Raw genomic sequence first — 12,365 nt, 5'->3', positions numbered from 1 at the left:
AAAAAGGGCTCATATATAGTAGTGTGTTTCCTTTTCATGGGGAGTACCAAAAAATGAGTTCTGTTTGTGCTAATTATTATTTTTACCCAATTTTCGTAGTAGAAAAAGGCTCGAATCTAAGAAATTCACTATCTTTTCTTTTTATGCACATTAGTATAATGCCAATGCGATGCACGAATAATAACAAAAAGTCGATATTGATATTGAGGCCCGGATCTTAATTGATACCAACAAGTATCAAAATATATATTAAAACCAAAGAATATAGGATTGTCTGCCATCTACACCAGAATAAATAAAGTTTTTCGAAAAAATCTACCGAGACAGAATTTGCAATTTGCTAGCCTCTTGCCTAGCAGGCAAAGATTTACCTACGCGGAAAGGATGATTCATTCGGATCGACATGAGAGTACCTATTTTTTCCTTCCATTTGAACTCATTTCAATAATCATTTTAGTAGCTTTAATAGGTGATTCTGTCACAATAAAAACTATTAAATGAATAAATGAAATACTATATACGAATTGTATTGTTTATACGATAACCATATATTATGATCTTAAACACCATTGTACGGTAAATTTTGAAAGATAATATGTTTATGACAATTAAATGCAGTTTAGTATCGACAATCCATCATTCTCTATTAATTGACCTACACTAATCCAAAACCAAAAATCATTAAAACAACAAAAGTAAGGTTTATTTAGAATAAGTCCAAAAGTCTCTTTTATAGGAGTTATATAGATTTATCAAGGTTGTTGAGTTTAGTCTTTCCAATTAGACCATTTAATTAATTAGTACTTGAATAAGCACATAATGCCCATTTATAAATGAAATCTGTAATGTCCAAGTAAATTAAAAAGTTCTCTATACATAAAATCAAGTAGCTCTAGTTTAGTGGTAAGAATTCCATGTTGTCTCCGTGGAGACCCGGTCTGAATCCCAGCAGCCACATTTTCATATTTCAGTTTCTTTTTGCTTCTAATCATTGCTAATTAATTTTGTTTTAATTTACTTACCTTCACTACTTGTTTGGTATGAACTCACAAACCATAAAAAAAATACTCCTATCACTACTACATTGTCATTTATCAATAATTGAACCTCTAAACTTTTTTCGTACTTATTTAATTATTTTTGCTCCTTTTCACGATAAATAGTTTTTGCACCATAATCTAATTACTCTTTTACAAAAGTCTAATCATTTTTACATCTCTTGAATAATAAATAGTCAGTCATGTGTCGGTGGCACAAATTAAAGCAATTAAAGTTAAAGGGGAACATAAAATAACAAGAAATTAAATAAATGCCAGCCATAAGCATTTTATAAATAAAAAAAATTAAAAGTAGAGTACATTATTGTTGAGACAAAGTGTCGGCAGAGGTGGAGGAATACAAGAATTTATTTAATTTCAATTTCAATTTCAATTTCAATTTCAATTTTCAACCACCTATGAACAAATAGTCCTTATGAAGTCGTTTTTAATAATTTATGAAGATTGACCAAATTGTTTATTTTTTTAAAAACAACGATCTAATTAATTTTGATAATTATATTTCTACCAGCAAGATCTAGATCTATGCCATTAACAAAAAAATCGAATCCGATCTTTATTTCTTCAACATATATTAATTAAATTTATAATAGCTGAGACACCACTGCCCCACAAATACTATATTAATTATTAGAAAAATATTGAGTGAATTATCGAATTCACTCAATATTGAGACACCACGACCAATCACGATTCTATTTAAAATTAAAATTCCATGAAATGAATTTAATAATTTGAAATGGAAAAAATCTTCAACAATTTGGCTGACAGCTAATGAAAGCAGGATACCAACTTCACTGATTCTGGCTCCCCGCTTAGCTGTAATCGACGACCATACTGTAGGCACGTGGCTTGATCGAAACCGCCAATCTATTGGGCTGTTTTCTGTCGGCGGAGTTGACGCAATTTGAACAGTGGAATATTGAATATTCGTTTTAGGTATTTCACTTTTTTTTTTCAAATCTTGTTATTTTTTTGAATTTATGTAATTACTAATTTACTAGTACTATTTTGGTTTCCACCGACGAAAATAGGGGAGTATTTATTATGGAATATCGATTGACTTTATAATTTATTCTTTTTTCTCTCAGTTAGCACCCAAAACATTTACATTTTCATTTTATGTTATTTTATTATATTTTGAATAAAACATGCATCCCGAATGAGAGACCACCACGAGATCTTTAAAACAATATTCCTTATGTTTCGTACTATTAATTACACGTTTTCATCGGCACAAGAATTAAGAAAATACTTCATCGGTCCTATAAAGATTGTCTCATTTTTCTATTTCCATCTGTCCCACAAAATTTGTCTAATTTACTTTTAACCATTTTAGGTAGTGTACCTCATATTCCACTAACTCATTCCTACTCACCCTTTATTATAAAAATAATATATAAAAGTAGGATCTACATTCCACTAACTTTTCATTACATTTCTTAAAACTCGTGCCCGGTCAAAATGAGACAATCTTTGTGGGACGGAGGGAGTAATATTTTGTAAGAATTAAAATTTTAAAAAATAAATATAATAAAGTAAGAGATAATAAAATGACTGAATTTTTGCTAAATAATGAGATTACTTATTTAGTTATTTACTTTGGGACTTCTCGAAGAAAGTAATACAAATCAATTAATTTTGATTGAAGGGAGTGTGTGATACTACATAAAAATGAATCTAAATAAGTACTGAGTTATAAAGTTTTCATGTATTTAAAGATTTATATTATTAGTTCAGTATTCCTTTCATTCAAAACTTGGTTTTATTTTTCTTCATTTTCATAAGTCCCATGTAAATAATGGGTAATTCTCATTTGGTCGTCTCAAACAAAGGCACACATTTCCTTTTATGGAAAAACCTATCTCTTATTATTAGTATATAAAAAAATCTCTATTATAGTAGTACTTGATTTATGTGTTCTACTGCTTTTATTTATCCATTTAACTTATTGATGTGACTTTTTTAATTATTGTGTCAAAATAAAATGCTAACTTAAAAGTTGCGGAATTAGTTTTATTCTACTTTTGATTAATCAATTTTGCTGATTATAGATTTTAATTTTTACATTGTGAGATAATATTTTCCATGATAAATACTCCCTCTGTCCGCGATGAGTCTCGTTTTTCCATTTTGATCCGTCCGCGAATATGAGTCTCGGTTCATAATTACCATAAATGATAAATAGGCTCCACATTCCACTAACTCATTTCACTCACATATCATTTAAAACTAATATATACAAGTGAGCCTCTTATTCCACTAACTTTATTTCATCCACTTTTTTTAACATTTTTTAAAACATGTGCCGAAAATAAATGAGACTCCTATTTGCAGATGAATGGAGTACTATTTAATTGAAAAATAATCAATCGTGATTGATACTAATAATTTAGTGAGATAATCAGTGGTGGCCTACATTTGGTATTAGGGTGAAGTGATTATGAATAATTAATGTGTTGCACGTGTTGGGTTTGTGGTTACTTGAACATAATCACTATGTAATTAAGTAATGATTGGAGGCTGCTACTAAAAGGTCACTAGTTAATTAAGTACTACTACATCCGTCCACTGAGTCACATTTGATATGACTAAGAGTTTTAAGAAATATAATAAAAATAAATTAAATAAATTAATGGAATATGAGTCTTAGTGTTGATTTTTAAAAATAAATGTCAACACAAAGACATAAATATATTAACTAAATTTATGTTGATATATGTCATCATGTTGATATTTTTTACCTAATGTGCCGATTAGTCAACAAGTTAGCAATTTTTAAAAAAGTTAGTAATAAATAATATCTCTTTCTTTAAAGCATATCCAATCATTTACACTAAATTCAAACTCATTTTAGTATAAATGTCTCATCAAATATGATTTGACTCTAACTATTTACCTTAAACTCAAACTTAAAAGAATATTCTCTATGTTATGCCTTTTTCACTCACAAAATTTGAAAAAAAAATTGGTTTTGTTTTAGTGCAAACTTAAAATAGGTATTTTTATTCAAAAATAAAAGATGAAATTGTTTTGGAGCATCATTGGAACTAATTATTTATTCCATTTTAGATTTTAGTGTGACATTGGAGATGGTGTTATATGTAAATAGTATAGGAGTCTTGAAAGATAAAAGAAATTGGAGATTCAGTTATAAAGGTATGATAGTAATGTATAAGACATGGGCGTGACATATGTTTATGGCCAATAGTAATTGCTCACTATTTACGGTTGAGATGGGCCCATGCACGACTCTTACACATAAAAAATTTAGAAAAAGAGAAAAACATGGGCCATGTGACTTCATTTCTGTACACATGCTTGGTCACACACACGGTCACACAATATATACATATAAATATTCTTTTTGTTTAGTAAATACTCCTATATACCACAACTCATTATTTTCTTTTTGTAAAACTATTCAAATAAAATCAGCTAAATTTGATAATTTAGAAATTTTTTTCACTAGTCAGAGCTTAGACTAATGAGCCATGACTCATTAATATCTCCTTTTATTTTACTTTGCTTTAAGATTAATATTAATAAAGCAGTCTTATAAATAACACTGCCCGAATTTTGTTAAAATACTTGTGTTTTTATTTAAAACAAATATCCAGATAATTTCTCCATCATTTATTTATGATAATTGTAAATCATATAAAGATCGATAATTTAGTTTGGGATGGTAGTAAATAGGAAAGTACACTATGTATGCCGTTGGTACATTGTGTTATAGTACTAGTACACTTTAAAAAGAGAGATGAATAATGAGTCAACAAAGCATTCATATTCCATAATATTTAACAATTAATAAAGACCCATGGCAACTTAATAAAAGAATTCCTTTCACAAAAATGAATCAAACATGCCAATTGAACAAGAAGCAAGCAAGAATAATTGAGGACAAATCATAGAGATAGCTAGGGTTAAGCTATACAATGAAAAGAATATAAGTAGGTCCAAAGTCTTTATTCACATGGCATTGTACAATATGTGTTGAGTAGGAATTCAAAAATATACTACAACTACTGAATATTGAGATTTCATACATTCCTATATTGAAACTTCATTGATTTCAAATTATAGTACTATGATATATCATGGATTTTTATAAGAAATAGTCATTTATTTCTACTAGTTGCTTGACAATGACATGGGCTCATTTGGATACATATATAAATTTCAATTAAAGCATACTCGGAGTCACTACACTATCATAATGTCAGAAATTTATATTGCCTACGTATAAAATTGTACCTAAGATTTATCATCAAAGAGAATTATATGCTATCTTAACTTTGTTACTTAAATTGTGTTTTAGTATTTTACTTTACGCTAAATTAATTTTTTTTATATAAATATAACCAATTTAACCATGGTCTTTTTTTGAAATGATTATGTAGGTTTCCGTTAATGTTGTAACAACCAAAAAGTAAAGAAAGTATACCGATTAATTGATTAATTTGTCTAAAGTTATAGCTGAATTTTCCCTCAAATTTCTATAATACTCCCTAAGTTATATTCCCTAAATAATTAAAACAAGCCCAAATTCATTGTATTTATTGTACAACTGTCTACTTTATTAAGGAAGAAATAAATTTATTACAATAATTTTTTAAAAAATGCGTAGGAAAGTGTTGCGTATTCAATGTTCTGAATCAAATAATGAAATAAACTCCTTTTCAAATAGATTAATTTTTTGAGATGAGCTCACTTATTTAATTCGTAACAGAAAACAACTAATTATATTTATCAATTTCAAATATTAACATTTCACCTTCTATTTGTTCATTAAATCATATTTTTATAGTATATTACTCTTTATAAATTAAATATAAGTTATATGACTATTTACCAAATATAACAAAAATCAAATATAACATAAGTATAATAATAGAAATCTCGAAATGAAAAAATCAGATACGGAGTACTTATTTAATAGCCGACCAAATTTTATTACTACTACATAGAGAATGAAAAAAAACAGTAATTTAGAATATATCGAATAAACTATATAAATAAAAATAGAAAAAGAAGAGAATCACAAAGAAAAGCTGAAGCGAAATTTCCTTTCTTTTCATTTATTTTTCCCCTTGAAGAAAAAGAAGCAAAATTCTCAATTGAAAACCCCTTCCCCCAATTCCAAGCGCCGGCGCCGCCGCGGCGGAATCGCCACCGCACCGCCACCACCGCCGGGCCCCAGCATCAATTTTTTACTACAATTTTTTACTGCTTATCCAAACATCAATAATCTCTCTGTCACTTGTGCGTTACGCGTTGGAGCTTCGATTGTTCTCTCTCTCTCTTCCCAAAATTATTAGGAATATATAAACACTGTTTTTTTGTCTTTATCGATCCTTTCTTCAACCACCGGTTGGGCATTTGATTTTCTGATCCACACAGCAACACTCACAGCTCACAAACACTAAGATAAATCACTAAGAGAGAGAGACCCTCCATTTCTCACTGGGGTTTCTCTCCATGAAATAATCAAGAGAGAGAGGAAGAAATCAAACCAATCTCTCTCAAAACATAGCCCACATTACCTCAATACTGTTGAATTGACACTTTTCCAGTTGATTTAACGTGGAAGTGAGGGGAGAAAAGTGACGGTGGGAATCCCGTGTGTTTGTTTCTTTAACGTGTGCAATGTGCGTTGAGCGGCAAACACTCTCTCTTCTTTCTCTCTCATAGTATTGATTGTGAAGCGGTGCGAAGAATTGGGATAAGGAGAGTTTTTTTTTAATTGGGGAAAATTCTTTAATTTGGATGGATACTAAAGGGAGGCTTGTTGCTGGTTCACACAACAGGAATGAGTTTGTGCTCATCAATGCTGATGAAATTGGAAGAGTGAGTGCTCAAAACAAATCTGTTTTCTTCATTGTTTTTGGTTTCCTGTTTTGCATACTCAGTTGAGCTAATTCGTGCTAGTTTTAGGGATTTAAGATTGGATTTCTTTTGTTCTTCATTAATTTCTTGAGGTTGACTGCCATTTTGGTCTGGATTGTGTGGATTTATTGTTTGGTGATTTTTGTTTTGGGAATTTAAAGCATAATTAGTTTCAATTAAAGTTAATTTAATTGCATTTCAGTTTTAATCTTGCTCTGTTTATTGGCGTTTCCCCTTTTGATGCTTATGAATCTCAGCATTTAGATTTGTAGTTTCAACTAAGGTTTATCATTCATATCTTGTTTGATCTGATCCGGGCCGGTGGAATTGATTGATTTGGTGTCGGTAGGTGACTTCTGTGAAAGAGTTGAGCGGGCAGATCTGCCAGATTTGTGGAGATGAGATTGAAGTAACTGTTGATGGTGAGCCGTTTGTTGCCTGCAACGAATGCGCATTCCCTGTGTGTAGACCGTGCTATGAATACGAAAGAAGGGAGGGAAATCAAGCTTGTCCCCAGTGCAAAACTCGATACAAGCGCATCAAAGGTAAGCCGGCGCCTCCTTCTTGTTGTTTATGCTGCTTCTTTTGGATCTTTGATGATAATTAGGTTGAGCTGCCTAAATCTCAGGGAGTCCTCGAGTTGATGGAGATGAAGATGAGGATGAATTTGATGATTTGGATAATGAGTTCGAGTATAATGGCAATCCTCATCAGGTTTCTGAGGCAGCTCTCTCTGGTCGGCATAACATTGGCCGCACTGCTTCTGGTATCACCAATTCCTCAGAGTTGGACGCATCAGCTGTTAACTCGGAGATTCCTCTCCTTACTTATGGTCAAGAGGTAGATTCCAATCCCTATCTGGCTGTTTGCATTTCTTTAGTTTCTGATTAATTTTTGAAGTAAACATTCATCTTGGTGAAGGATGACACAATTTCAGCTGACAAGCACGCACTCATTGTCCCCCCTTTTATGAGTCGTGGAAAACGAGTCCATCCTGCGCCGTATACCGATTCCTCCATGACTCGTAAGTTTTGTTTTCTGGTTTGCTGTGAAGCTACTTTCTTGTTCTTTATCGGTAGTTAAATGTACCTCCGGCATTGTAGTGCCACCACGGCCGATGGATCCTAAGAAGGACTTGGCTGTATATGGTTATGGCACTGTTGCCTGGAAGGAGAGGATGGAGGAATGGAAGAGAAAGCAGAACGAGAAACTTCAAGTTGTTAAGCACCAAGGAGATAAAGGTGGTTTAGATGGAGATGATTTCGAAGATCCTGATCTTCCCAAGTAGGTCTCATCTTTCTGTTGCCTTGATGTTTAATAGATCTAATTTTCATCATTTTGTTGAAGTGTAATGGCGATTGATACAAAGTAAATAGAATCTTTTTGCTTCTCAGTCGAGTCTGTACATAGGGTGTGCTTGAATATATTGTACCACTATTTTATTGCGTATTGTTCCTAATATTTTGTGAAAATGCTGCAGGATGGATGAGGGCAGGCAACCGCTCTCGAGGAAGCTACCGATACCTTCAAGCAAGATAAATCCATACAGAATTGTCATTCTGCTTCGGATTGTTATTCTTTGTTTGTTCTTTCACTATAGAATTCTAAACCCTGTCAATGATGCCTATGGGTTATGGCTAACGTCAATTATATGTGAGATATGGTTCGCCGTATCATGGATATTTGACCAGTTCCCAAAGTGGACCCCTATTAAGAGAGAAACGTACCTGGATAGGCTCTCACTGAGGTATATACTTCTCACTTTCCGCCTACTCTCAATACGTGCGCTCAAGCCTGTTCAAGTGTCGCGTTTCTTGCTGTGGTTGCATTCTGAGCTTCTGCATGTTTTGATTTTTCTAACAGGTATGAGAAAGAAGGAAAACCCTCTGAGCTAGCTTCTGTGGACATATTTGTTAGTACAGTGGATCCAATGAAGGAACCTCCGCTTATTACTGCAAACACAGTTCTGTCGATACTTGCTGTGGATTATCCAATTGACAAGGTTGCATGCTATGTCTCTGATGATGGTGCTGCCATGCTTACTTTTGAAGCTCTTTCTGAGACCTCCGAGTTTGCTAGGAAATGGGTTCCGTTCTGCAAAAAATTTAAAATTGAGCCTCGGGCTCCTGAATGGTACTTTGCTCAAAAGGTTGACTACTTGAGAGACAAAGTAGAACCAACGTTTGTGAGGGAACGTCGTGCAATGAAGGTGCTACACTGCTCAAAATTTTCCTTTCCTCTGTTATTACATATTGCATCAATTTTGAATTTCAGCTTTGATGACTGATGTTTTTATGCTAATGCAGAGAGAATATGAAGAGTTCAGAGTTCGAATAAATGCGTTGGTCGCCATGGCACAAAAGGTTCCTGAGGAGGGATGGACGATGCAAGATGGAACTCTTTGGCCTGGAAATAATGTCAGAGATCATCCCGGAATGATCCAGGTTGGTTAGCTTGTGCTTTTTGGCCTTTGCTGCTGTCACAATATCCGTTGCTTGACTATCAATGCTATCTCTGCCTGACAGGTGTTCTTAGGTCAAAACGGTGTCCGTGATATAGAAGGGAATGAGTTGCCTCGCCTTATATATGTTTCTCGTGAGAAGAGGCCGGGATACGATCATCATAAGAAAGCTGGTGCTATGAATTCTTTGGTAATTATTCTTCTCTTCACCTTACTTCTGTTTGAGATTGATATGTGGCAAATCCATCTAATATATTTTTATCTCGTTTGCTTCCAGATACGAGTGTCAGCCGTCATTTCAAATGCTCCTTACCTACTCAATGTCGATTGTGATCACTATATAAATAACAGCAAGGCCCTTAGGGAAGCTATGTGTTTCATGATGGATCTGCAATCTGGAAAGAAGATATGCTATGTGCAATTTCCTCAAAGATTTGACGGAATTGATAGGCACGATCGATATTCAAATCGGAACGTTGTCTTTTTTGATGTATGTGGGGTTCACTCTGGAGGTTTTTTTTTTTTTTTTTTTTTTAATTTTTTTTACAAGTCATGAGATTATTAATGAGATTGTAAAAGGCTAATACTATCTTACTTGCTAACAGATAAACATGAAAGGGCTTGATGGGATCCAAGGTCCAATATACGTGGGAACTGGATGTGTCTTTAGGAGACAAGCATTGTATGGTTACGACGCCCCCAAGAAGGCTAAACCCCCTGGCAAAACATGCAATTGTTGGCCGAAGCTGTGTTGCAATTGCTGCTGTTTTGGATCGAAAAGGAAGGGCAAGAAAGGGAAGTCAAAGGACAGTAAGAAAAAGACTAAAAGCAAGGAACTTTCGACTCAGATTCATGCTCTGGAGAATATTGAGGAAGGAATTGAAGGTGAGAAAATAAATATTGAAACTTGAAAGAGATACCAATGCTGAATTTCAGATCTAGTTTTACTAGTGATGATGAAGGCTTTATGATTATGTATGTTCATTTTTCTTCTCCACTATTTTCTGCTGCCAGGAATCGACAGCGAAAAATCATCCCTCATGCCCCAGATCAAGTTTGAGAAGAAGTTCGGACAATCACCAGTTTTCATCGCTTCAACACTTCTAGAAAATGGCGGTGAGCCTCATGGAGCGTCGTCTGCATCTCTCTTGAAAGAAGCTATTCATGTCATTAGTTGTGGTTATGAAGATAAAACAGAATGGGGAAAAGAGGTTTGTGATTATGGCATTTAGACAATTACTTCTCTAATACCTTTTGTTGACTTGAAGTATAAGTTCTAACCATTCTATATCACCAGGTGGGATGGATTTATGGTTCCGTCACGGAAGATATCTTGACTGGATTTAAGATGCACTGTCATGGCTGGCGATCAGTGTACTGCATACCAAAAAGACCTGCATTCAAGGGATCGGCTCCAATCAATCTTTCAGATCGTCTGCACCAGGTTCTACGTTGGGCCTTGGGATCAGTGGAAATTCTGTTGAGTAGGCATTGCCCTATTTGGTATGGGTATGGATGTGGTCTGAAACCACTAGAGAGATTTTCGTACATCAACTCAGTTGTCTATCCACTGACTTCGCTTCCCTTGATTGCTTATTGTACCTTGCCAGCCGTTTGCCTGATAACCGGGAAATTCATCGTCCCCCAGGTCAGTTTCGGTACTTTGAATTGTTTAAATCTATGATTCTTATCTGTTTTCTAAAAATATCGATGGTAACGCTATCTTTTACTGTGTGCAGATCAGCAATTATGCCAGTTTAGTTTTCATGGGCCTCTTTATATCAATCGCCGTGACAAGCATACTGGAGATGCAGTGGGGAGGAGTCGGAATCGACGACCTGTGGAGAAACGAGCAGTTTTGGGTTATCGGTGGTTGCTCGTCTCACTTTTTCGCCTTAATCCAAGGTCTACTCAAAGTTCTGGCTGGTGTGAACACGAACTTCACCGTGACTTCAAAAGCTGCGGACGATGGAGAGTTTTCAGACCTCTACCTCTTCAAGTGGACGTCTCTATTGATCCCTCCCCTGACTTTATTGATCCTTAACATCATCGGAGTCGTGGTCGGGGTCGCAAACGCCATAAACAACGGGTACGAGTCATGGGGGCCTCTATTTGGCAGGCTGTTCTTCGCCATTTGGGTGATCGTGCATTTATACCCTTTCCTGAAAGGTTTCATGGGGAAACAAGACCGAGTCCCCACGATTATTCTTGTGTGGTCTATTCTTCTGGCGTCCATCTTCTCGTTGCTGTGGGTCCGCATCAACCCGTTTCTGTCAAGAGGCGGAATCGTGCTGGAAGTTTGCGGCTTGGATTGTGACTGATTGGGCGCAACTGGTTTCAGTTGGCACATAGAAAAAGCCACGTAGGATGCACTACACACGGAGCGAATATGATCGATGTCGGGTTTTTCGCTCGAAGCATTTTTGGTATAAGCCACTGGGAAGGCTGCTGCTTTGTAGATACAAGAAAAGGTGCTCATTTTGTTACCTTATTTATTCTTTGGATTAGTTTGTGCTGTGTTTGTCTTCCTACAAAAAACAACCATGATTTATAATTCCTTCTTAATAAGGAGGTAAATACAGTTGATTTTTTTTAAGCAATTGTTGATTGTGATTGCTATATATGGAACTTGATTTCTGTTTTTTTTGTACCTGGATAGATACAGAGATGTATGTCAAACAAAACAATATATATTCTTCATTGAGTTTAATGTTTTTGTTGGAAACAGTTTTTTGCTTTATGTTTGTATGAGATAATGTAGTATTTGTTCTGTGCCATGAAAGCTTTGATTTCCATTTATGCCAAAAGCCATAAGTGGCCCCCACAATCCTTCTTGTTTCTACTGTTCCACCATCGACCTCACGACAGTTCTACCTTTTTTCACAATCCTTCTTTTTTCTACCGTTAATTCTTCACTTTTGTATTGGGAAACAATGTTTCAACAAATCTGTGCT

At 34.5% G+C, this 12,365-nt stretch overlaps 1 protein-coding gene across 1 annotated transcript; it reads left to right on the top strand.

The window, feature by feature from the left end:
* Positions 1-6,198: 6,198 nt before the first annotated feature.
* Positions 6,199-12,121, top strand: LOC121803577 (cellulose synthase A catalytic subunit 2 [UDP-forming]-like). Its single transcript, XM_042203195.1, has 14 exons — positions 6,199-6,911; positions 7,300-7,495; positions 7,579-7,790; positions 7,872-7,974; positions 8,054-8,234; positions 8,431-8,697; positions 8,814-9,159; positions 9,257-9,394; positions 9,476-9,601; positions 9,689-9,901; positions 10,017-10,296; positions 10,426-10,622; positions 10,709-11,059; positions 11,151-12,121. Exons 1-14 carry the CDS (start codon positions 6,831-6,833, stop codon positions 11,730-11,732), a joined length of 3,273 nt encoding a protein of 1,090 aa, XP_042059129.1. The 5' UTR covers positions 6,199-6,830; the 3' UTR covers positions 11,733-12,121.
* The last annotated feature ends 244 nt before the right edge of the window (positions 12,122-12,365 follow it).

This window comes from Salvia splendens, chromosome 5 (assembly GCF_004379255.2).
Source record: "Salvia splendens isolate huo1 chromosome 5, SspV2, whole genome shotgun sequence".
NCBI classification, from domain to species: domain Eukaryota; kingdom Viridiplantae; phylum Streptophyta; class Magnoliopsida; order Lamiales; family Lamiaceae; genus Salvia; species Salvia splendens.
Note: the sequence above shows the minus strand (reverse complement) of the source record. Positions and strands in the feature narration are given on the sequence as shown.

What these genes read in the sequence shown, in the direction of transcription:
- LOC121803577 (XM_042203195.1), top strand. Translation starts at nt 6,831, where the DNA reads ATGGATACTAAAGGGAGGCTTGTTGCTGGTTCACACAACAGGAATGAG. An exon ending in TCCTTACTTATGGTCAAGAG is followed by an intron (nt 7,791 to 7,871) that starts GTAGATTCCAAT and finishes ATCTTGGTGAAG; the next exon opens with GATGACACAATTTCAGCTGA. An exon ending in GAAGATCCTGATCTTCCCAA is followed by an intron (nt 8,235 to 8,430) that starts GTAGGTCTCATC and finishes AAAATGCTGCAG; the next exon opens with GATGGATGAGGGCAGGCAAC.